Raw genomic sequence first — 26867 nt, forward strand, 5'->3', positions numbered from 1 at the left:
CACACTTTGAGAACCACTAGTCTAGGAAGCTTATATGAGGGAAGGATATACTCATCTAGTCAAATTGATTGGCTTCTTGCGGTTATCTTGGGACTATTTCTTGTACCCTGAGAGAAATACCACTGGATGCTTTTTGTGCTGAAGTCCTCAGTATATTTTTCAGTGCAGATCCGTTTATCTGGTGACAACTTTGGCAACAATGACTGTGTGGTGGGCACTCCAGCAACCACATTGTGCTTTCAAGTAGAGGGCACATCTGCTTCGTGCCTCCCACACTCGCACGGTGACTAAGCCATTAATCCCGCGTCAGCGCAACACCAACAGTGGCCTTTCCCTCAAAGGCCACATAGGGAATCTTCAGCTCCTACCAGGCCCATTTCGACAGAGGGCAAGGTGACTCCGCGAAACAGCTAACCGATCCAAGTGCACTGGGTTAAGATCGTTCCTCGGCCTCTCTCCTTCTCTGGTCGGTCATATGGAAGCTAACCTGGCTCTGATTCCCCGACCAGAGAGTTGAGGGGATGGCCAACTAAAAGGCTCTCACAGCTATTGCTAAGCGACCTAGTTATTTCTGATCGATCAACAAAACTGTTACGACGGTTAGTGCTGCAGACACTGCTCCCTGATTTCTCCATTGCATGTGCTTTTGGTACTCCGAGCCGGTCACGTGACAGACGTTTTTTGAGGAAGCAAGTAAGGTAGGTCTGGTTCCTGATGCTTCTTGAGGCAGAACCCAAGCCTTGACTTCATCTTCTCTGGCGCCCAAACCTTGGAGAACGTGCGGAGGGCAGTCCTGGGTTACAGTCGTAGGCAGCACACGATGGGTGTTGAGCGGTGTTGGATGGCCAGCAGAATGGCACAGGGGATGTGCTAATGACCAGTGATTTGGGGTCTTTCGCATGAGGGCTTCCAACCCTGATGGATATGTATTCTAATTTAAAATATCACGGGGAAGAAAAAAATAGACGTTCCCATGGAAACATTTTCTCAGGGCCAGCTCTTCTGTCTCATTATCATATCTTATTTAAATATTTCCTGGAATCAGTTTCGACTTAACCCTTCCGTAGGTCCTCCACCTTCTGTGGCCATGGATAGCATGTTATCTGGTCAGAGGCTTTCTTGAAATAAACTGTAACATTGCAGGCAGTCCCGTGGACTTCCATATTGTGCTTTCAATAGTTGCTAGTTGAATATCACGTGAAAATTTCATTAGCGTTCATTTCGAGATCTCTAATTAAGAATTTTAAGTGGGCTGAAACTACCATTCCTTCAGGAACCCCAGTAGACACCTGCTTACAGCCAGAGAGGGTACCATTTGTCACACATCTGCTAATTGTATACCAGCCTGGTTCCAATCAGCATCGCTGGGCCGCTGTGTGAGCCACATTGTACCAAACACGTGGAGGAAACTTTCCCATAAACCTTTCTTTGGCATATGATTGACTCAAAGTGACTTCCTTTCTGTCAGTTTTTATCATTCTCAGGAAAACTAAATCCCTCAAATATGAGGTTTGCATGTCCCAATTTGTCCCTTTGTGTCCTTATAAGACTGCTTCGGTGACTAGCTTCCTGGGAGTTGGCAGACAGGTCCCTTTACTACTGGCTCTGCGTTGACACCAGCCTGCCAGCAGGGGGAACCCTTCCTTTTTCCCTTCTCCCCTGCCCACCCTTTTTCGAATGTGATCATTTGGTGGCATACAGTGGGATCTCATGGGTTCTTAACTTTAGAAGCTAATTAAACGTTCTCAAACCTAATTCATTGGAATACATCATACCTGGGCCAACTCCAATTTCCTTCTGCACAGCATCAGAATTTCCAGCCATTGTATTTGCATTTGCTTGTTGAGGTGTTTTTGAAGACTCCATTACCTCTAAGTCTACAGATACACATATTGAGTGAGCTGCATATAGAGTTTTAAGAACTTTAAGTTCCTCAATCATAATCGTCTGAATTTTTGTTGGAATTGGGAGAAAACTTACTGTGAAGCTAGTAAAGCTAAAACGGCAAGCTCTTTCCCTTTATGCAAGCCTCTGGGGGAGAGGAGAGTGATGGCATCTTATACTCCTAACTTCGTATGCATTTTCTTAAAGGGGGACAGTAAACTTGTAGAAGCTTCAGTCTCCACAAAGTCTGTATCTGCCCCTGATTGGAATATATTGAAATACCAACTCGTATAGAAAGCCTTTTCTTTCACAGCCTGTTTTTGGAGAGGAAAGGGTTTCTTATCATCAAGGCGGTGGTGCTCACGGTCACTGTGGTGTTCTCCTCTGGAGACAAATGCATTCTGACACCAACATTCATGTGTCAGTAGGAACAGCAACAAGAAATAGACTGGATAAAGAGATCTATTCTGATGCAAGTGTCGCTGCCTTCACAGAGAAGCCAAGCAGGGCGTTAATCAGCTTCCCCGAATGATTAATCGTCATTAGTCCAGGTTCCCAAGTCTGCAGGCCAGGGAAGGAATCTTAGGGTGGCTTCCTCTGTCATGTAACAACTGCCCCGCGAACTCACTTCACCTCCCTGTACAGCTCTACCGAAGGCCGTGCAGACTGGTTGAACCAGGCTCCACCGGCAATGGAGAACAACGAAGTACTTTGTCGTGTTCAGGGGCAGCTGCTAACTGGCAGCCAGTCCCGTCACTGTATCAGTGGCTCATGGGGGTGGCATTTCAGCCCTCGGTCCCAGACTGGGATATGCTGAGCCTGTGTCAGAGACGTAACCAATTCTAAAATTCGGTTCTGCCGGAGAAAATAACTCATAATGAGGGGGGTAAGAATGAATAAGACACGCTTGCATCAAAGAGTACAAATTTAAACTCGGGAAGGGCCTGCCCCTGTAATTCTGGGATTCTCCCACGTACCGTTTCCTGCTTCATCTATTACAGAGAAAGAGGAATCGATTCTCAAACTAGCAATGAATGAACACAACATTAACGATGTGCTTCATGCCAATTACAAGAAGACCCCATTGGTAGAGTAGGTTAAGCAAACCATGGAGACTGTGGTTTAGTGTCTGACACACAAAGTCTATAATCCCATTGGACACGTCCGATGTCTCTTGGGCAAATTCTTAACCCCTGAGGCTCTGTTTTCTCAAACATAAAATGTTAAGAATATCCACCTTATAGAATTACTCTAAGGATTTGCCCTAATGAATATATACTTTGAATATGTACATAACATATGTGCCATATATGAGATAGGCGCTCGATAGATGACAGTATGACCAGTTATCACAGAATTGGTTATGTCATGGGTCATGTTGCACCTGCTGAAGCATAACGATCCCGCATTCTGCACAGCTCTGTGCAATGTGCGGTTCAGTCTCCAATATTAATGTGATGTGACGTGTCGAATCGCCGACATCATAAAGGCTTTAAAATCATTTGGGTCTGGGATTTGGCCATTGATAAATTTGTCCTTCACAGAAGCATGGCCACTCCATTGTGGTATATTATTAGTTCTATGAAGCATTCGCTGCTTCGCAGATCAACAGTGAGATACAGTTAATATCTACCACACAGACGTCTGGGTGGCTCAGCTAAGTGTCCAACTCTTGATTTCAGCTCAGGTCATGATCTCACCATTCGTGAGTTTGAACCCCACGTCAGGATCTGCACTGACAGTGCAGAACCAGCTTGGGATTCTCTCTCTCTCTCTCTCTCTCTCTCTCTGCCCCTTTCATACTCCCAGTGTCTCTGTCTCAAAATAAATAACCTTTAAAAAAATATCTACCACAGACAGAGACGTCACATCGTGGCCACTGCATCAGAAGCTTAACCTTTCTTATCTCAGGAAAGAAAAACACAAGACTCGGAGGGTGAAGCCACCCGCCCAGGCAACTTAGGTATGCGATCATGCGGATGCAGCTCCGAATCGTGCCCTTGCTGGGTTACAGATGCGTGTTAGTGCCATTCCTTGCCCTCTGGAGTTCAGAGGCAGGTGGGGAGATGTGACACTTCTGAGCTCATCGGGGCAGGGCCCCCCCGTGCCACGGTCCCTCAGTGAAGCCCCGACAGCAAGTGCCCAATCGCCCAGAGGAAGGGCAGTTTGATGGGGATTTCTAAAAATAATTCCGGGCACCAAACCTCAGTATTCTGCCCATGATTATTTTTTTGTTTGCGTTTATTCCGAATCCTCAGTATAATTTCTTCTTTTCTGTCTGATAAATCTTTTCATTTTATTAATTTCATACTTCTGGTATCTAATGTTTGCATTCATACTCCTGTGCGGTTTTAGAATAAGGATTCGCACTGTTTTGTTAGACCGGTTCAACCTTATTCCTTTGCCCTTTGTTTTTAATCCCGTGGAGCCAGAATTAATAGTGATATGAGCTTTACTTTCCATTTGGTTTCAGGAAATTCAAAACAAGAGATCATTGTTTTCTAATATTTAATTGTGAGGGCTGTGCCAAAATATACATTTTATTATTTTATTTAAATCTCACAGTTTCTGCTCTCATTGTTTCATTTTAACAGATGCGTAGTGCTTTGAACAGTCACTTTTTTATACTTTACCATAGTTTGAGAGTTTAGTGTCCATTTTCTTTCATCAAAATCTGTGAGCGTTCTTGGAGGGTAGTGTTTTCAAAAAAGGGTTGACCCCCCCACCACCACATCTTCTCCATCACAGTCCTTTCGTATCTCTTCATTTGTTTGACTTCTACACGGCTTTGTGATGTGGGCCAGCTGCCGAGGACGTGGAGACATGGCCCTCTGCCTTCTTACTAGAATTTCAGTAGAGCAAGCGCGGAACAGGAGTCTGGAAACCAGTCATTGTCTTGTTTGGAGGTTCGAAGAGATTCGCATTGGCCACGCTCACGCTGATTCGGCATCATGTCACTTAAAAGGAGGAAGAATCGTCAGGGGACGCTGTGTCTCATACGCTCTCCTGCCGTGAAAACCTGCTGGAGTCCAGGACATAACGTGCTAATTAATGAATCCTGGCCCATCCCTCTTTATGGTACCGGGTGCCTTTTAGGCATGTGTGACGTACATTTATTGGCGCTGAAGGAGAAGGATGTCCACGATATACCGTTAAATGAAAAAAAAGCAAGGTAGACAGCATAATACACATTGGCTGGTTGGGAGCAATGTCTTGGGTTAGACGGCCTTCGTCCTTCGTGCAAATCTTATCTCCGCAGCCTACAAGCTGTGTGACCCTGGCCCGGTGACTTAACCTCTCTGTGCCTCTTGTTTCCTCATCTGGCCATTAAATGAAAGACTCTTAACTCACAGAATTGTCGTGAGGATTAAATGGCTTAATATGTGTTTAAACATAGAGAACGGTGCCTGGCACACAGGGAGTGCTTAAATACGTACATATGTGATTTTGGAAGGACATATCCATTCCTCTACCAAGTATTCACTTAACAAGTGAACTGTTGCCAGTGGTTACCTCTAGGGCATGGGAGTGAGAGAGGCAGGGCAAGAGGCCTGCATTGGTGCTTCATACATTTGGGTGTTGCTTGGCAATGGGCCTGGTGGATGCGCCACCAGGGTAGAGGTTAGGAAAAGACGGGGAGCCGGCCGCGGCTAGCTGCGGGACCCGGGGCAGGTGTCTACGGCGCTCAGTGCACCGGCTTCTTCACGCTGCAGGCGGGAGGCCTGACTGTCCGCACCTCATGGGATGATTATAAGGCCGCAGGGGTTAATACACACGCACTTGCAAGAGCCCGGGTCCCTGGAGGACAGATGTTATCGATGGCAGCACTGGAAGGGAAACTGAGATCAAAACCTGCAGCCCCTGGGGTCATCGTGGTGTTTGTCTTTAAAATCACGAGAAAGGAACCAAGAAGGCGTGTCCCCCAAAGGACAATAGAAGTCAAAATAAAATTGTGGGGTCTTGCTTACATTTCCACCATTTTTTCTCCTTCCCGCAAAGCCTTTTAATATCTCGGCCCTGTGTAAATTCTTCGCCGATCGTACCAAAGCCACCTCGCCAGTGTGTTCATTTTTTTTTTTTTTTCCTGTTACTGGAGATTAATTCTCCCCGTTCTCCATTTTTTCCTCTTCTTCAGTAGAATTCATTTGAACCTTGAGGGGTTTTTGCTTTCAAGGAGGAATCACAATTACTCTATCTTTCTCTTGCCTGATTTGCTTTTATAAGAAAAAGTGAGTATTACTTTTTTCATTTTATTTATTTTGAGAGAGAGAGAGGGAGGGAGAGGAGCAGAGGGAGAGAGAGAGAGAGAGAGAGAGAGAGAGAGAATCCCAAGCAGGCTCCACGCTCAGCCCAGAGCCTGACGTGGGGCTCGATCCCATGACCCTGGAATCATGACCTGAGCTGAAATCAAGAGTCGGATGCTCAGCCTGCTGAACCACCCACCCGGGTGCCCCAAAAGTGAACATTATTAATAAAACCATATGCCTTAAGGGTCAATCTACTGAACATGTTACCACCAAGGGGCCGCTTTCCTCCTGAGTTGTGAATTCTAAGACAGACTTGGAAACTCAAAAAGTAAGGATAAAAATGCCTTTGCTCATTGCCCCCAAGAGGCTTACAACCTGTCAGGAGGATGAAGATCCGTAGAAACAAAAAGCGATGTGTCAAATCTCTGACCGGGGAAGGCCCAGGTACGTCCCAGGGACTCCAGCTCTGGGCGTGATCACATGGCAGGCAAGAGAGGACCGACACCTTCTTATAAAACGCTTCCTGAGGGGTGCCTGGGCGGCTCAGGCAGTTAAGTGCCTGACTCGGCTCAGGTCATGATCTCACGGTTCGCGGGTTTGAGCCCCGTGTCTGTGCTGACAGCTCAGAGCCTGGAGCCTGTTTCAGGTTCTGTGTCTCCCTCCCTCTCTCTGACACCCCCGCCCCCTGCTTCATGCTCTGTCTCTCTCTGTCCCAAAAACAAATAAACATTAAAAAAAATTTTTTTTAATAAATAAACGCCTATTGAGTGATGACGGTTGTGCCCCCGCTTTCTCTGTTATCTCCTTGAATGTGCCTAACAGCCACACGGTGTTACCCCTGCTCATTTTCTGGTGCGGATACTGAGGAAATGACAAGGCAGCACCCAAACCCGGACAATCGCCTCACAGGACTCCCAGCACAGGGTGTGGGTCCAGGGTCACCAGTGTGAGGGCCAGAGTGCATAGGGGGCAGCGGAGAACGATGACAAGATGATGGTGTTTTCCGTGTGGCTCTTTCCCCCAGGCAAGCCTGTCTTTGCCTTGTGCCCCTCACGGAGGGACATCTAGAGGGACAGGGTGGTTGAGAACCCCCCTCTCTCTCTCCCTCTCTCTGCCGTGGAAGAGGCTGAGGCAGGCCCTTGACGATGGGGACTCCTCTCTCCCAGCCACACCTCCTTTCTGTCCAAAGTCATGGGTGCCACCGAATTCTTATCTTCTTGGACCAGCCCAGCCCCAAGGGCACTAGGCGATCTCTCCACCTCCCCCTGCAGCCGCCTCTGGAGGAGCCCGCTGTGCTCCTTCCCTTCCAGTGGCCTCTCATCAGATGCGACCTCGGTCTCTGCCTCCCTGCCGCCACCGTTTACCCTGGGCGCCCGCATCTCCTCGGGCCCTTCCGTTATCAGCGCTTCTGTCCTAAGTGCGGCTGTGTTGATGCCAGGGACGCGGGAGCTCAGGCCACAGTTCTGGGTCTGCTGTGGGAAAGAAGTCGTGCAGATCTCCGAGTAAAACGGCGAGTGGGAGAAGCAGGAACCTTCCCTGGAGGCGCCTCCCCTGCGGTGAATTGAGGGAGAAAAACTGAAACACACTGTGCTCGGAGGGACGGGAGCGTGTAGGGCGGCCGGCTACGCCCTGCAACGGCTGTTCCCTCTACCTGGAATGCTGTGCTCTTTGTTTCCTGCTTGGCAGCCTGGGGTTTTATTTCTCAAGACTCGCCAGATACCCCCGCCGACTCAAGCAAAGCTGGTTATTCACCGGACTCCTTCTCTTGCGGCAATTCACCGTAGTTAACGGTGTCCCTAAGGAGTGGTTTCTGGGGAGCAAGAACCCTGTCCCCAGTCCGAGGCCACAGTAAGCGCTCAAACGCACAGACTGTCTCAGATGATGACTGAAGGGTTGATCAAATGATGACAAGATTGATTCCCGTAGGTGGGGAGTGGGATTTCCAGAGGAATTAGATGTGAGCTGATTCTTTTTTTTTTTTTTTAGCGTTTTATTTATTTGAGAGAGAGAGACTGAGCACGAGTGGGGGCAGAGAGAGAGGAAGACACAGAATCCAAAGCAGACTCCAGGTCCTGAGCTGTCAGCACAGAGCCCGACGAGGGGCTCGAACCCACCAACCGTGAGGTCATGACCTGAGCCGAAGTCAGACACTTAACCACCTGAGCCACCCAGGCACCCCGTGAGCTGGTTCTTGAAGAGACTTTGCCAACCGGCTTGCCAGGTTCATGAGTGCCAGGACGTTTTCCAGGCACTGGATCCATTTTTCTGGATCTCTGTTATCTGTCTATACACGGGAGTTTCTCAGCCTCTGGACGACAGACCTCTGGGGCCGGATAATTTTGTCGTCGGGGGCTGTGCTGTAGGATATTTATCGGCGTTTCTGCCCCCCCCCCCACCGCCCCTGCTACACACTGGTAGCACATTCTCCCCAAGTTGTGACAAGAAGAATGGGTCCAGACATTACCAAACATCACCCGAGGGCAGAGTCACCCTGGGTTTAGAACTCCACAGAGGCTGGCTCTCGTTTAGCCTTGAAAAAACCATTCTGTAAAATTGAACAATCACAGAAACTTAATAGTCTTAACCATTCTCAAGAAACTGCTCTGGACCCGTCAGGCTATGCTGAATGTTCTCTACACATTCTATCTAATCCTCAAGTAGGATAATCCTCATTTTATGGTTAAGGAAGCAGGATCAGAGTGCTCAGGAGATTGCCCACCTGGCAGAAGGGGTACGTTTGCTGACCTAACGGGATCGGGCCGGACTCAGTCTCCCCTTATGTGCACGCCCCCGAGTAACTGCTACTTCTTTGCAAACAGTCTTCCGGCACGTGGGGATGGGGAGGTGCAAATCGGCTAAAGTTTCAAAGGAAATCAGATCTATGAAATACGTCCAGCTACAAAAATAAATACTCTGATAAATATGGACCTTGAAAAAAATCATAACTAGTCTAACTGAAAGCAATCATAAAACATAAATGTGAAGTCAAAAGAACATTCTTTGCCAGGTGTCCTAGTAGTATATAAATGGACACGTTAGAAACATGTGGTCCAGGGGCGCCTGGGTGACTCAGGTGGTTAAGCATCTGACTTCGGCTCAGGTCATGATCTCGCGGTCTGTGAGTTCGAGCCCCGCGTCAGGCTCTGTGCTGACCGCTCGGAGCCTGGAGCCTGCTTCGGATTCTGTGTCTCCCTCTCTCTCTCTGCCCCTCCCCTGCTCATACTCTGTCTCCCTGTCTCAAAAATAAATAATAAACATTAAAATTTTTTATTTAAAAAAATATGTAGTCCACAAGTCTGTTTTCACTAGATTTTTCATCAGAATTATTTCTCTGAGTGCATTAGCTCTGTCAGTTTACAGACACGATTCCTCACCCATCACAAACGCACACACCGTATTCAAAAGAAGTAACAGTAAATTTTCAGAATATCGAGAAAATAAGAAGTAAATCCTAGATCCTGAAGGTTTGCGGTAGAAGAGAATCCGGCTGGCCCCTCTCTCTCTCTTTTCCCTCAGAAGCGAGTAAGTAAAGGGATAGGGAGTGAACCCCTCTGAGCTGTTTTCTACTTCTTGCTGTTGCTCTAAAAATTCTAATAACAAAAGGTGTGCGGCTCGAGAGTGCTGATGCAGATAATTAGTCCAATGTAGACGTTTGTTTTTGAGGCTCCACCGTGTTATTTCAGCAGCCAGCTGTTGTGCATAGACAGTAGTGAGGCCAATACTTTGCCAAGCAGCCTTCCTTTTTGTTGTCAAATTGCATAAAACCTATGAGAGGCAGCAACCAAGGGAGGCGGCATGATCCATCGACTTTTCAAAAACAAGCTTTCTCTTTTTGAAGTGGCGTTTTATTCCCATTTTGGCATTCCGGAATGTTCTGTTCGCAACAGGAGCAATTGCACCATATTAGGGCACGACTTTCCTCCTGGCAGCTCGAAACAAGAGCTGGGTTCACAAAGTTTGGTTCTGACTGTGCGAGTCTGCAAAGGTTTGATTCCCTTTAAAGACACGTTTGACTGCAGCGGGTTTGTTGACCCTTTGGCTGTCCCTCCACGCACCGCATGACTGAGCCGCGCGGAGGTTCCCGCTCACCGGCCTGGGGAGAAGGGCTGCAGCCTCGCGCCCGCCCGCCGAGCCGCTTCTCCGGGTCTGCTTCGCCACCTAGTGGCCGGCTCTGGAATTGCCTGTCATCTGAACAACGTAGCGTTGGGGAAAGTCCTTTTCATGGAAGACTGGCGAATAAGGACACAGAGACCCTCTGAACAAAGAAGGGGAGGAGAGACCCACAGCAAACCCTGAGAAGTGATGCGTACTCGATGCTGAATGTGGAGGAAGGGCTGAATAGTTGATCTTAGAAAAAAGCATGGTTGTGAACCGGAAAGGTATTTTTGTTTTTTTTTTCCCTTGGCCCTTCGTGATTTAATAGTAATAATAGTAATAGTAATAGTTATAACAACAACAGAAGTGGAATTAAAGTTCTAGAAAAAGTTAATTTACACGTTTTTAATCATTTCAGGAGGTTTAAAAATTGACAGCCCCCGATCCTTTTTTTTCACGATGGCTTAGAGGAAATGAAATGGCTTTGTCTCTTGGAATTCATTTAAAAAATGCCTCACATTTACATTGGCCTTTTAGGTGTCTCTAAGCACTCTTACACGTGTTTTCATATCGGATATTTACATTTTTTAAGTTTTTAAAACGTCATCTAGGTAGTTTACAGATTTATAATCCCAAAAACTTCTCCCATAACTTAGGGGGATTACATTTCTCATAACGTTACTTTCAACTCTTGGCACTCTCAAATAGTTCACATTTTGTTCCAATTTTTCATTTTAAATACTAAGAAAAGAGGCCAAACTATCCACCGCAGTGACTTTCAAACATTGCTGACCAGGACCGACAGCACAAATTACATTTTATGTCGTACCTGTGTATGTGAATATGTGTGTCCTAAAAAGAAGTCTTCAGAAACAGTACTTACAGTTATTATGTGTTCTGATATGCCCTGTTCAATTCTGTGTCTTGTCTTTTTTATTCTCCGGTTGGCCCACTGATTGGTTTCTGGTTTCTGTTTTGAAAAACTCAGCGAAGCAATTCTGTGTGTGCTCGTAAATACAATGCGGTGAAGATGGTCTGGAAAAATGTACACTCAGAGGTGAAATCGGGAACCAACCTGTATACGCACAGATGTCACTGATCCACGTGGAGGGATAGGGCGCTCCTCCCGGAATAGTGGGGGAGGACTTCGTGTCCCCACCCACTGGCAGGATCCTGCTTGTTTTTGAATGCCTCGCCTGAGGTCTGCAGGCTGGGACACTTCCATAGCAATGCCCTGAATGTCCCACCAACCCCCACGGGCCCCGGCTCCCACCCGACGGGTCGGAAATCTCTGGATCCCTGTTCTGCTCCTGCCTCACCACCCCTTTGCCCTTGGGCAGCCCGCCTTCCTAGGCCTTCTGCCTGGGATCACTTAGCTTGCAGGGACCTCTGTTCCCGCCGCCTGTTCCTTCCCGAGCATGAAAAGGCGGGGCTTCCCTCACACGTCCTCACCAGTGGACGTCAGTTCGGTGACCATAGATTAGGAACTTCCTTGATTCGAAACAAGCCCTAGAGCATGTAGGCTTTTGATGGACGAGCTCCACAGTGTGTAGGCTGTTGAGTCAGGATGAGAAAGAGTGCCGAGCCTCAAAATCACATCCCCTCCTCGGGGAAAGGCCTTAAACAGGAGCCCCACGTTCATCATCGTTTCATTTGGATCTTACCCAGGACCCCCGGTTCTTAGCAAGTTACATGTTACTTCTGAACGGCAGGGGTATGTACGGAAAGAGAGTAGGTGACTTCATGTCTAATAAGTCTTTCTAGATAGTCCTGATGGAAGCCCTTAGGACCTTCTGATCGGTTTCTCTGATGTCGTACCAACAAGACTTCCATCGCTGAACCTCCGAGAGCACGAGGGTGCTTTTAAGAAGATGGATCTGGCACAGGGGGCCGGGGAGAAGGTTATGGAAAATGTCTCCGGTACCCGTACCTGAGTGAAAGTTGGAGGAGGAGGAGGCCTTGTTTCCTGGCCACATACGGACACCCCCTTACTAGATCCAATGGGTACAGCTCGCTGTGGAGGGTCTGGGGCCGCTGGAAATGCACTCCCCTGGCTGGGGATAGAAGACAGTGTGCTGTGAAGATGCATGGCCCCTGTGGATGTTCCCACGGAGGAACAAATGGGAGAAGGGCCCCCCGCAGCCGTGGGGAGACAGGGTGCACGACTGACTGGAGAACTGGGGTTTGCCACGTGTCAGATAGGACGTTAACTATTCACGTATAACGTGGGTATTACCTTTTCCACCCACGAATGCTGCCCCGTGCCAGCAAGGAATCTCATCTGTATACACCAACTGCAGTCTCCGTTTTCACGCCCCATTCGGCATGGGGAATCGCCACACAGCAGCTTACAACACCCATTTGCCATTTCAGCTGGTGGCAGGGTTCCCGGGTCGGGGTGTTAAAAGCTGAGATCCCGGGTGTCAGCCGGCCTGAGCTGAGCTCTGGAGTTGTGAGGCCGAGGGACCAGCCGCTCCAAGTGCGTGCAGGCTGTCGCAGCTACTGCCCTCGTGACCCAGAGGCAGAGACGCCCCCCTACCTCCCACCGGGCGCCAGGCAGGGAGCGTGTGCGGCCCCCCGTCACCCCTGCATCACCAGCATCCTCAGACCTGGTTTCTCCTGACCCTCTCCTCACGGAGAACCAACACCAGGGTGGCGGGCGGAAAATTCCAGCATCTTCCCATCTTTACTCTCTTCCCTGCCTCCCTCTGGCTTTGGAAACGCATACTTTTCCCATTAGGAACGTTACAGATTAGGCTGAAGTCCCTTTGTCCATCACCCGCGCCCTCATCATCTTCCCCAACTGAGACATCACTGCTACTATGGGATTTGCATCTTTCTGTCTTTTTATGACAATTTTAAACATATAAGCATCTATATAAGGTACATACTATTTTTGTATATGTTTTATTGGTACCTGAATCATATCATGTTTATTCATCACCCCACACGCATTTTTTTCCTACTCAACAATATATTTTTAGAGCTTTTAGAACTATATTCGTATATATCCAGCCATGAAATCATCACCGTGACCAAGGTCATGAAGCTCACTTATCCTCTTTGTTTTCTTCTAGAATTAGAGCTTCAGATCTTATGTTTAAATAGATAGATGAGGGGCACCTGTGTGGCTTAGTCGGTTAAGCATCCAGCTCCTGGTTTCAGCTCAGGTCACGATCTCACAGTTTGTGAGTTCGAGCCCCACATTGGGCTCTGATGGTGTGGAACCTGCTTGGGATTCTTTCTCTCCTCTCTCTCTCTCCTCTCTCTCTCTCTCTCTCTCTCTCTGCCCGTCCCCAGCTTGCTCTATCTCTCTCTCAAAATAAATAAATAAACATTTAAAATGTTTTAAATTGATAGATCATGGATAGATAAACTTTTATTTGCTGTATTCCCTTTTATGTATTACCAAATTTTCTTAATCCACTCTCAAACTGATGTTCTTTTTTTCCTAATTGTTGTCATGCCAACAAATGCTTCAGCAAACATCCTATGCACATCTCCTTGAATATATGCAAGATTTTCTAGAGGACAGATACTTAGAACTTAAATTGCTGGCTCATGGCACACCTATTTTTTCCATGATCCTGCTGAATCACTTTTTGTGGCCGTTTTGTCCACCTACTTAGATTTAACGGGGTGAGGAGGGATCTTTCGTATTTGATTAGGCCAGTACACCATTCTCTGGTGCCCAAAGACTTAAATGTCTGTAGATAAAAAGAACTTATCCCTAAAGCCCTGTTTCAGCCAGAGTATTTCTTTTTTAAAGTTTTTCTAATGTTTATTGATTTTTGAGGGAGAAGCAGAGCACAAGCGGGGAAGGGGTAGACAGAGGGTGAGAGAGAGAATCTCAAGCAGGTTCTGAGCTGACAGCACAGAGCCCGACTCCGGGATCCATCTCACAAAGTGTGAGAACATGACCTGAGCCGAAATCAAGAGTCCGATGCTTAACCGACTGAGCCACCCTGGCGCCCCTCTACCAGAGTATTTGAAGTCTGCTTTTAAAAGCACACTTTGAGCATGGTCTGATTTCTTTCTCCTTGTGTTCCTGCGGTCACAACCCAGCACTGAGGACACGAGAAGTTGGCATTAGTGGAAAGCAGGCAGCATATCAGTTAATACTTCCGAGAATTAGCCTGTCACACCATGTTTCTTACCCTCTTCATGACCCACAGAGAGCAGGCGGTGGCCAGGGTTTTTGTTTGTTTTTATTCTGATAAGAACCCTTAACATGAGATCGACCTCCTTAAAAAAATTTTTTTAAGTATATTTATTTTGAGAGAGAGAGAAACAGAGCACATGAGTGAGGGAGAGGGAGAGAGAGAGAGAGAGAGAGGGAATCCCACTGGCTCTACACTGTCAGCACAGAGCCCGATGTGGGGCTAGAACTCATGAACTGTGAGATCATGAAGTCAAGAGCTGGACGCTTAACCAACTGAGCCACCCAGGCGCCCCCCCCCCCTTAGGACAATGTTAAGTGCGGGCTTCAGTGTTGTTAACTGCAGACACCGTGTTGTGCAGAAGGTCACCAGCACTCATTCATCTTGCATAACGTGTGCCCCATTGAATAGTAACTCCTCATTCCCTCTCTCCCCCTGCACCCGCCATGGCTAATCTGCTGTCTGCTTCTACGAGTTCTGCTATTTCCGACGCCTCATATGAGTAACGCAGTGTTTGTCCTTCTGTGACTGGCTTAGTTCACTCAGCATAATGTCCTCAAGGCTCATCGTGCTGTCACATATTGCATCATTTCCTTTTTTAAGGCTGAAAACTATGCCGCTCTACGTACCCCCCATACTTTCTTCATCCCTTCATCCATCCATAGATGTTTAGTTTGTTTCTGTATCTTGGCGATTGTTAGTAGTGCTACATGAACAAGGAAATAAGGGCCAGTGGTAAGGAAGTAAGGCTTGGAGTAAGGGCTTGAAGCGCTTCAAGATGCTAATTTCGGTTCTTTTGGATAAATGCCCAGAAATCATTGCCAAGGACAGTGTCATGAAGCCCATCCTCTGTTTTCTCCTAGGAGTTTTGTAGTTGCAGGTCTTATGTGCAGTAAGGCTTTCGTCTGCTTTGTGTTGACTTTTGTGCATGGCATGAGACTGGGGTCCAGTTTCATTCTTTTGCACGTGGCCGTCCAGTTTTCCCAGCATCGTTTGTGGAAGAGATTGTCCTTTCCTCATTGTGTGTCCTTGGCATTCTGAGCTCTTTCTGGTTACCTGGGTCAGTATGTCTGTCTTCAGGCCAGGATCGTACTCCTTTAATTACTGCAACTTTGTGATGTATTTTTAAATCAGGGATTGTGTTGCCTCTAGCTTCGTTCTTCTCTCTCAAGATGGTTTTCGTTCTCTGGGGTCCTTTGTGGTTCCATATAGGGAAGCCCTCTTGACAGAGGAAGAAATGTGTCTCAGAGAAGCGAGGCATTCTGCCAAGTTTGTACTCCTTCTCAGCCAGCCCAGAACTCAAACCCAAATCAAACAGGCTCTGAAGACCATGCTTCTTCAACTACCTTTGGCTGCCTTCCAGGGAAAAGTTATTACTGATAACAACAGCATCATATTTATTGATAGAAGTGCAGTTAGTGCATCTCATTATGTGGTGGCCTCAGATGAGCAACCATGATTTCCTAGACATTTCTCCCTCTCAGAGGCAGAAGTCATAACAGGTTTTCGCTCGTAATTTGCTTTGCTCACTACTTTCCATCTCCCATTTGAAAGGCTTTCTTCTCCTCAGTGACCTGTTCACCTACCAGATTCACATTCTTCGTTTTCGCTTTCACATATGAAGATATTAGAAGGAAACAAGTGTAGTTTTCGGGAGTGAATACATGATTATTAACCATTAGCTTTTTAATTACTGTCCTTTAGATGTTGTATCACAAGGGGGGGGGGGAGAGCACGTAACTACAGGTTATTCTCTGTGAATGGCTCTTTCGCAACAGTAAAATTTTTGCTCAGTTCATAATCTATATCCATGGTATGATGGACAGAGACTAGAATATTTTTAAAATAAGAAAAAGCACATATCTGAAACTTTTAAGGGATATTAGATATTGAATTGGCATTGAATGATAAAGAGAACAATGGCCACTGGTAGATATGCCAAAGAACTTAAGTCAAAGATCGCCTGATAGTTTGTGATTCACAGGGTTTCTAGTGATTAATCAAGAAGCCCACAGACTCCAGCAGCACCAGAACGAGTATTTAATGAGCCCAGGATAGAGACATAGCCCTATGCATGGGTGTCTTCTCTCAATTCTGGTTTCTTTTATATCCTGTGTTCCAACAAAGTATAATTAGAATGGAATATTATACAACTTGTGGTGTGCCACAGATTCACAGGATGAAGTGAGCCAAACAAAAAGAATTGATCTCAGGCATATTTTTTAAATTCCTACGTGTTTCTTCATCAACATGGGTCAACTGAGCAAATTAATTTGCTCTTGAATTTTTACAAACGTAATGTGATGACCTGCGGGGAGCAATATGACATTGCCTGAAACACTTTGTGCTTTTTAAAAACTATTTTATTCATATCCCATATCTCATCTGGGGGTAAGCCCATGGAGGGGAGAGTCCTGAGTCATTGAATTCAATGGCACCAATCATAATGGCCTAAAGCTAGTTGTGGCTTAATGAGAAGTGTTGATGTTGAGGATGACAGTTATGTTAATTGGGACCCTTTTGGCTGCAGATGACAGCGACCTATCTCCGGTAGCCCCAGCCACAAAGATAATGGTTGGCTCACATATATATCCTGCAAGGTCAAGGAGGAGGGGTTGACCTCAGGAGTGGCTCCATCCAGGTTTGAGAAGACATCATGATCATGCCGTCTCTGTGCTCCGCACTGCCTGCCATCTCTCTCCTTCCCCCGTATCTCCGCTCTACGCTTGCTTCTCAGGTTTTCCGCGTGGATATAAATAGGTCACCGGCACCTAGAAATCCCCAGGAACACAGAATTGCCCTCCTTTTCCAGGACGCATATCAGTTCCCTAAATTTACTCTTGCTGCTCCTGTTTGCATGTTCTTCAGGCCCATTGCTGAAGTAGAGGAGTCAGGACCACATGATTGATGGTCATCCAGAAATTACATACTGTGGATGACAGGCCATTTCTAAAAGAATGGCCGAAGGAGAGACACATAGTAGACAGCCTCTGCATGACATTGGTAAGAAGAAACAAAGATGAACGAAGACAGATGTGCCATCAGCACAAATACAAAGCACTGGGATTATTGGCCGTTATCATGATGTATGAGAACATCAGCATGGCAGAAGCTGTGAAAATAACTGTACAGAACATGATCAATTCCGTGGGACATGATGACAGAGACTTAGTGTTCTTAAGAATTCTGAAAGGTGCTGCAGAGGATATGTGGGATTCAGAGCACACAGCAGGGGCTGGGGTAGGGAGGGCGAGTAGGAAGAAGGGAGAAATATGACGTTCGCTGTAGTGCAACCCAAGCGTGGACCTTGCTGCTATGTCCAGGAGGCTTTGGAAGGGAAGACGCTGGGGAGATAAAAGCCACTCAGTGTGTAGAAAATTAGCAGGGGTACGTGAGGAAGAAGAGGAATCCATGACAACGGGTGATGATGTGAAGAAGAAAAAAGTAACGCCCATCTGAGCACATGCAGTGGAGGACACTGGACAGGCACCTCGACTCCCCAGGAGAAAGTGGCTGTTAACCTCAGAGACAGGACGTTGAGCTGAGGTGTCTGGTTCGAGACGGATCCGTTCTCATCCATCCGTATGGGTGCGAGTGTGATGGGGAAGACGGGCAGACACCTTTAGGAATCCTATGGGAAGCTGGGAACCGGGTGGAGGGAGAAGAAACAGATCTTCTGCATATGGATCTGGGAAGGAACCGTAAATGCAACAGAGTACCCAAATAGCAAGTCTCACTTCCCGAATACAGACATCCCGCGGTGAGAGAAAGCTGGAGATAAGGATGAGTTGACCGCACCTAATAAAACCCAAAGAGGTGGGGCGCCTGGGTGGCTCAGTCGGTTGGGCGTCCGACTTCAGCTCAGGTCACGATCTCATGGTCCGTGAGCTTGAGCCCCGCGTCGGGCTCTGGGCTGATGGCTCAGAGCCTGGAGCCTGCTTCGATTCTGTGTCTCCCTCTCTCTGCCCCTTCCCCAGCTCTCTCTCTCTCTCTTTCTCTCAAAAGTAAATAAACATTAAAAAAATTGTGTAAAAAAAAAATAAATAAAAAATAAAACCCAAAGAGGTGAAAATAAGTAAGGAAGAGGACCCCTTCCATCACCTATGATTGGCAGTTAGTGCATTGCGGTAATTTCATCTATGCGTTATTCAGATGTTCCTTTTTTTTTTTAATTTTTTTTTTTAACATTTATTTATTTTTGAGACAGAGAGAGACAGAGCATGAACAGGGGAGGGGCAGAGAGAGAGGGGGACACAGAATCCGAAACAGGCTCCAGGCTCCGAGCTGTCAGCACAGAGCCCGACGTGGGGCTCGAACCCACGGACTGCGAGATCATGACCTGAGCCGAAGTCCGACGCTCAACCAACCGAGCCACCCAGGCGCCCCAGATGTTCCTTTTTTTTAATATAATTTATTGCCAAGGTGACTAACATACGGTGTGTATAGTGTGCTCTTGGTTTTGGGGGTAGATTCCCTTGATTCATCACTTACATACAACACCCAGGGCTCCTCCCAACAAGCGCCCTCCTCAAGGCCCATCCCCCATTTACCCCTCTCCCCCACTGCCTCCATCAGCCATCAGTTCTCTGTATTTGAGTCTCTTACGGTTTGCCTCCTTCCCTCTCTGTAACTATTCTTCCCCTTCCCCTCCCCCATGGTCTTCTGTTAAGTTTCTCAGGTTCCACATGTGAGTGAAAATACGATATCTGTCTTTCTCTGACTGACTTATTCCACTCAGCATAATACCTTCTGGTTCCATCCATATTGCTGCAAATGGCAGGATTTCATTCTTTCTCATTGCCAAGTAGTATTCCGTTGTATATAAAAACCACATCTTTTTTTTAATGTTTATTTATTCCTGAGAGAGAGAGAGAGTGTGTGTGTGTGAGTGGGTGAGGGACAGAGAGAGGGAGACACAGAATCCGAAGCAGGCTCCAGGCTCAGAGCTGTCAGCACAGAGCCCGACGCAGGGCTTGAACCCACGAACTGTGAGATCATGACCTGAGCCGAAGTCAGGTGCCTAACCGACTGAGCCACCCAGGTGCCCCAAACCACATCTTCCTTATCCATTCATCAACTGATGGACATTTAGGCCCGTTCCATAATTTGGCTATTGTTGAAAGCACTGCTATAAACATTGGGGTACACGTGCCCCTATGCATCAGCACTCCTGTATCTTTCGGATAAATTCCTAGTAGTGTCATTGCTGGGTATTCAGGAGTTCTTAAACTCTTCTTCTCTGTAATAGAACAATACACTAGAACATTTAGACTATTAAAATTTTTTTTTTACAATTTCAAATAGTCCTGAAGTAAATACATGTGTATATGTGTATGAATGTAAGTGCATGTAAAATTGTATGTGTATGCTTTTGTATGCCCAACCATTTATGTATTTTATGTGTAAGTACACACACACACACACACAGTACATACATGCTACACGTACACGCTGTCAGCTTCCGGAATCTTGGAATTTGTGCATTATTTGGACACATGCTGCTAAATTACCTTTCGGATTGTTGACCAGTTTACCCTACAGCCAAGACCGTGAAATTATTTCCTTCACACTGTTGTCAATACTCCATGCATCAAATCACTTATATTTTGCCTCGTAGGTGACAAATGGTATCTCATTGATCTTTAAATGCACATTAATTCCACTTGAAAGAGGTTCATCAAGAGTTTCAGCTAGTCAGGCCAGGTGTATGCAGCATTGGGACAGGCTGGTGGGAAGCAGAGAAACATCCCAGTGAAACACAGAGGTGGTGGGCTCGAGATTGTCTGGGTATGAATGAATCTCTGCTCCCCTCCTCCGTCGCTCATTAGCTTGATTCTCGGACAAATAACTCTCTGTGTCTCAGTTTCTTGTAAAATGTGATTATTTTAAAGATGAAGCGAGATGAAAACATGGCAATTTGCACGTGTACCACATAGGAAGTATCCAATATATGTTCTGTTTTAATCACTATTATTGCACTAAATTGAGCTTTGAGCATCCTGAAAGCAAAGTGAGCTCATTGTTCGTAAGAAGAAGAGTAAAGTGGGGCGCCTGGGTGGCGCAGTCGGCTAAGCGTCCGACTTCAGCCAGGTCACGATCTCGCGGTCCAGGAGTTCGAGCCCCGCGTCGGGCTCTGGGCTGACGGCTCGGAGCCTGGAGCCTGTTTCCGATTCTGTGTCTCCCTCTCTCTCTGCCCCTCCCCCGTTCATGCTCTGTCTCTCTCTGTCCCAAAAATAAATAAAAACGTTGAAAAAAAATTTAAAAAAAAAAAAAAAAAGAAGAGTAAAGTAACACTAGACACTACCCTTATGTAGCACGTTCTGTGTGCCACGCTCTGCATGAAGTACTTTCTTTGCACGTATTAAAATGTTTTGATGAGAGACAAAATTTCTTTGACCACTTACTATGGAATTCTGTGTTAAATTTCTCAATGGTTTATTGCATTGTACAGAATGTTTCATTCCTGTTTTTCAGTGAGGAAACTGGCACTAAAAAAAGTTAAGAAACAGGGGCGCCTGGGTGGCTCAGTAGGTTAACTGTCCGACTTCGGCTCAGGTCACGTTCTCATGGTTCATGAGTTCAAGCCCCATGTCGGGCTCTGTGCTGACAGCTCAGAGCGTGGAGCCTGCTTCCAGTTCTGTGTTCTCCCTCTCTCTACCCCTCCCCTGCTCATGCTCTCTCTTTCTCTCTCAAAAATAAATAAACATTAAAAAAAATTTTTTTAAGAAATACCCAAGATCCCACCACCAGAAAGTAGTTGAACTGAGATTTGAACCTACGCCTTTGGGACTACAAGGTCTTCCTGCTACAGGCTGAGGCCGCCCCAAGAGACTACATGTCATTCTGACTGCTCTCCATTGAAAGACTCTGACTTGCAGTGTCTAAAGGCCTGAGTCAGGACTCTTACCATGTGACGTGTGCACATCTTTATATGTAAGAGTTTACAGTTGAACACTTCTTCTTTTTTTTTTTTTCAACGTTTATTTATTTTTGGGACAGAGAGAGACAGAGCATGAACGGGGGAGGGGCAGAGAGAGAGGGAGACACAGAATCGGAAACAGGCTCCAGGCTCTGAGCCATCAGCCCAGAGCCTGACGCGGGGCTCGAACTCACGGACCGCGAGATCGTGACCTGGCTGAAGTCGGACGCTTAACCGACTGCGCCACCCAGGCGCCCCGAACACTTCTTCTTAAGTTTATTTTTGAGAGAGAGAGAGAGAGAGCATGCAAGAGAGTGAGGGAGGGGCAGGGAGAGAGAGACAGAGAGAGAGAGAGAGAGATTGAGAGAGGGAGAGAGAGACAATCCCAAGCATGCTCTGTGCTCTCTCCACTCAGAGCCTGATGCAGGGCTCGAATCCACGAACCGTGAAATCATGACCTGAGCCGAAACCAAGAGTCAGACGCTTAACCGACCGAGCCACGCAGGTGCCCCCGGTTGAACGCTTTTTAAATCAAGAGCCTAAACACAACAGAAGTGTTCCCAGTAGTATTTTGCTGTGATCAGCAAACACTGAATTCATAGAATGACACCCACTGAGGAATGATGGACTGAGTCAGGTCCACAGTGGCTGGTGACGTGAGCATCTGTAGGCCTCACGACCCCAGAGGCTCCGAGAGGATGGGGCAGGTCTCCCCCAAGGTTTCCTGTGACAGCACGGGGGTCTTCCTGGTGACGCATTAATTGTAATGATTCTTAGTCATTTCTATATCTTGGTGACAAGTGTCCAAAAGAACTAATTGCAATTTTGCGACTATTTGTACACAAATGTGCATGCGTGGTGCTACAATACTTTTTATCGCTGAATTTAAAATATCTACAAATAGTGGAAATCTCCAAAACCAGTTTGGGCAGTTCCGAATATTCTGGTAAAGATCCTGCCTATTATCAAGCATATGGCAGCTGCCTTCCGTACTGTTACCAACCACTACACGGATCCAGTACGCTATTTCCTATCTGTGTCTTGAAGAGGGGATACAATGTGAGGTCACTTACACTTATCTCATCCCTTGCTCCGGGTTGATGTTGCTCAGGCTGGTGAGGCTTCAGTGCTCGGCACCTCTTTATCGCTGCTTACGTCCGCAGCCCGGGATAGGTAAGTGCCCGGGTGGAGAAAATTCAGATGAGGGACATCAGGGTCTGGAGTAGCATGATGATAAAGCTATGCTAGATAAGTATCACAGGAGCATCTAATATTTTCCCCCTTCTCTTTAAACTAAGAGAAGGAAGATTTTGTTGGATAACAGCATTATGTGTGAGTGTAGGTGGCAGACTCTTAAAAGTAAGGACAGTGTGGAGAGAAAGAACAATGTTCCGTGCATGCCTCCAGCTAACTGTGCTCAAACAAATCAACGCCTACCTGCTCTAGACTCCTCACCTTTAAAAATAAGAGGAAGGGCTTGGTGTCTCTAGCCTGCCTGAGGGTCAGCATCCTGTAAGAGGTCTCCATGTCTTTTAAAGTGTTCACTCGATGCAAAGAACCAATCAAACGAAGGCAGACATTTTCCTAACCGGGTCTTTTCTCTCTTATCTCCCCAGACTATGTCAGAGAATCACAATGACCTTGCACAATAACAGTACAACCTCGCCTTTGTTTCCAAACATCAGCTCCCCCTGGGTACACGGCCCCTCGGATGCAGGGCTGCCCCCAGGAACGGCCACCCACTTTGGCAGCTACAACATTTCTCGAGCAGCTGGGAACTTCTCCTCTCCCAATGGCACCACCAATGACCCTCTGGGAGGTCACACCATCTGGCAAGTGGTCTTCATCGCCTTCTTGACGGGCGTGCTGGCCTTAGTGACCATCATCGGCAACATCCTGGTGATAGTGGCCTTTAAGGTCAACAAGCAGCTAAAGACCGTCAATAACTACTTCCTCTTAAGTCTGGCCTGTGCTGATCTGATTATTGGGGTCATTTCAATGAATCTGTTTACTACCTACATCATCATGAACCGATGGGCTTTAGGGAACTTGGCCTGTGACCTCTGGCTCTCCATCGACTACGTGGCCAGCAACGCCTCGGTCATGAATCTTCTGGTCATCAGCTTCGACAGGTACTTTTCCATCACGCGGCCACTCACATACCGAGCCAAACGAACCACAAAAAGAGCCGGCGTGATGATAGGTCTGGCTTGGGTCATCTCCTTCATCCTTTGGGCCCCCGCCATCTTGTTCTGGCAGTACTTTGTTGGGAAGAGAACTGTGCCCCCAGGGGAGTGCTTCATTCAGTTCCTCAGCGAGCCCACCATCACCTTCGGCACGGCCATCGCTGCCTTCTACATGCCTGTCACCATCATGACTATTTTATACTGGAGGATCTACAAGGAAACTGAAAAACGCACCAAAGAGCTCGCCGGCCTGCAAGCCTCGGGGACAGAAGCAGAGGCGGAAAACTTTGTCCACCCCACGGGCAGCTCTCGAAGCTGCAGCAGCTATGAGCTTCAACAGCAAAGTATGAAACGCTCGGCCAGGAGGAAGTACGGACGCTGTCACTTCTGGTTCGCCACCAAGAGTTGGAAGCCCAGTGCCGAGCAGATGGACGCAGACCACAGCAGCAGCGACAGCTGGAACAACAACGACGCTGCTGCCTCCCTGGAAAACTCGGCCTCCTCCGACGAGGAGGACATCGGCTCCGAGACGAGGGCCATCTACTCCATCGTGCTCAAGCTTCCCGGCCACAGCACCATCCTCAACTCCACCAAATTACCCTCATCGGACAACCTGCGGGTGCCTGACGAGGAGCTGGGGGCGCCGGACTTGGAGAGGAAGGCCGGCAAACTGCAGACCCAGAAGAGCGTGGACGATGGAGGCAGTTTCCAGAAAAGCTTCTCCAAGCTTCCCGTCCAGTTAGAGTCAGCCGTGGACACAGCCAAGACCTCTGAGGCCGACTCCTCAGTGGGTAAGGCCACGGCCACCCTCCCCCTGTCCTTCAAGGAAGCCACTCTGGCCAAGAGGTTTGCTCTGAAGACCAGAAGTCAGATCACCAAGCGGAAGCGGATGTCCCTCATCAAGGAGAAGAAGGCGGCCCAGACCCTCAGCGCCATCTTGCTTGCCTTCATCATCACCTGGACCCCCTACAATATTATGGTTCTGGTGAACACCTTTTGTGACAGCTGCATCCCCAAAACCTATTGGAATCTGGGCTACTGGCTGTGCTATATCAACAGCACCGTGAACCCCGTGTGCTATGCCCTGTGCAACAAAACATTCAGAACCACTTTCAAGATGCTGCTCTTGTGCCAGTGCGACAAACGCAAGAGGCGCAGGCAGCAGTATCAGCAGAGACAGTCGGTGATCTTCCACAAGCGCGTGCCCGAGCAGGCCTCGTAGAGTGGGGTCTTACCAATCGCGGTGACCAAACGCACGCACGTCGGCCCACAGACCTTAGCAGGGAATGAGGCGAGGGCGGGGGCGATTTCTGGGCATGATGAATATGGTTTTTATCACCCAGATATGGAAGGAGCTGCCTGTTCACTGACCCATTGAATAAATCCATTTTAATAGAGAAAGTCAAATACCAATTCAGCAAAAAAAAAAAAAAAAAAAAAAAAAAAAAGCGTATTACCGAATATAAAGTATAAAGAGATTTATTCTTAAATAGACTTCAAGTGTTTTTTTCTTAAAGAAAGGAAAAAAAAAATTGTTTCGTAGCAATTACATACCCAAATTGATCTGCTTGGTTCTTGTAATTCCCAATAGCGCTGGCATCTCAGATGAGCGTAACTAGCCGACACACTTGGCCACGTCCTTTCCAAGGATTCCACGTGGAACACGTCAGGCTAGTGACCCCGTGGTTCTGAAATTACATCATGCAAAGCTGAACCTTCTTGTCCCAATAGAGCTTCCGTCTTCTCTGGTGTGTTGTTAAACTCTATTTGTGGACTTGATTCTTGCCAAGTACTGTTTTGTGCAGTTCCAGTCTCGTACAAAATAAAAATATAGACGTATATATATATGTGTGTGTGTGTGTGAGGGAGGGAGAGAGAGAGAGAGAGAGAGAGAGAGAGAGAGACTTCTGCACACACACACATAGTGTATATAATAGAGTGGGAATCGCTGAGCTGGCAAATTATTCCTGCAATATGTTTTCAGTACTTTGGTAACTGAAGTTTTCTAGGATCCTAACACAACATAAAAGTGAAATAAACCCAGTGTAATGTTTTGGAAACCAGGGCTTTTTGTCCACAAACCACCCTGGGGAATATTCAGCAGAGAGGCCAGCCCCTGAGAGTCAGGTCCTACGCGGCCACGGCTTGCCCAGACTCGTGAGCATAAGCCTCGTCCTTTGCTGGTGTTCTCTACAGAGCTCAACCCAACCGGGGCCCCTCTGAGCTCAAAACACGAACCACATGCACATTGTTTGAATTCAGTCATTCAAATCTGAATGTTTCCAAACGAAATGTCTGCTATCCAAACTGCTTGAAACTCAGTACTAGTGTCACGCTTGAATGTCACACACAGCAATATAGATGGCAAAGCAAAAAGGGACACTGTGGGGGGGGTGGGGGGTGGGGGGGTGGGGTGTGCGAGGAGGGGAGGAGAGCGTGGGATTGGATTTCTTGCTACCTGGCACCTTCCAAACAAAAAAGGGCTCACACCTGTGTTACTTAGCAGTGGCCAGTGCTTTCTGGTTCGTTCTGTGACCTTCACCCAGCCGTCGGTGGGGTTTAGGAACTCGCGTGTCCTCTGAAGAAAGCATTAGCACTCTGGGAAGTATCGCTTCCAATTGATCTCCTTACATTTCGCGACAACGATTTTTGTATCTCCTTTGAATTGATCCAAAAGCTTAAATGTTGTATTTGGCGGGGAGGGGAGGGCTGCTACCGTTGCTGTTGTTTTCGTCGCTGCTGTAATTGTCGGGGCTCCTTCTCCTTCCTTTTGCCGGGGCCGTGTGGGGAGCGGGGGGGGGGGGGTGGGTGGGGGGGGACTGAGGAGAAACCTCACCTTGTACAGGGCGTCCGTGTCGTGGACCCAGAGCCAGAACAGAGGCTGCTTGTGTTCAGTGTAAGCTGGTGTTTACGAGCAACATCAGCAGACGTGGACTCAGTGGTGTGCGTGTTGCTGAACTATTTAATTTCGTGTTACGTTTCTATGAAGAAATATTTATGCATATTTCACCACCCGTCTATTTAATGTTGATAAATATTACTCTTCAGTCTTCAGCCGTGGTGTCCCTTGCAAGAGACTGTTTAAGGTCCTCTAGAGCGACACGTGCAGGGAACTGGGCTTTCATGAGGCCGGGAAGAAGAAGACAGCCATCCCGTTGGCGTCAGCAAGTACCTAACTCCTGGGCAATCAAAAGCCAACTGTAACGTTAACGTCAGTGTGGAAAACCACTCTTTACTTGATACCTGATGGACCCTGAACGGAGCAAATCTGAAGTCACATGACAAGGGTTAAAAAGCAGATCAGTGTCATTGAAAGAATGATGGTTTTTGTTTTGTTTTGTTTTGTTTTGACCCACATTCAACCAAAGAACAAGAA

General features: G+C 47.3%; 1 protein-coding gene across 1 annotated transcript in view; it reads left to right on the plus strand.

Moving 5' to 3' along the window:
- The window catches only part of CHRM3 (cholinergic receptor muscarinic 3), a 522006-nt gene extending 497075 nt beyond the window's left edge, over positions 1-24931 (plus strand). The window contains exon 5 of the mRNA XM_030334501.1: positions 22922-24931. Coding sequence (XP_030190361.1) covers positions 22941-24713 — 1773 coding nt within the window. The 5' untranslated portion in view covers positions 22922-22940 and the 3' untranslated portion in view covers positions 24714-24931. The remainder of the gene's footprint in view (positions 1-22921) is intronic.
- Positions 24932-26867: the final 1936 nt, after the last annotated feature.

The sequence above is a fragment of the Lynx canadensis genome, chromosome D2, assembly GCF_007474595.2.
Source record: "Lynx canadensis isolate LIC74 chromosome D2, mLynCan4.pri.v2, whole genome shotgun sequence".
Classification (NCBI taxonomy): domain Eukaryota; kingdom Metazoa; phylum Chordata; class Mammalia; order Carnivora; family Felidae; genus Lynx; species Lynx canadensis.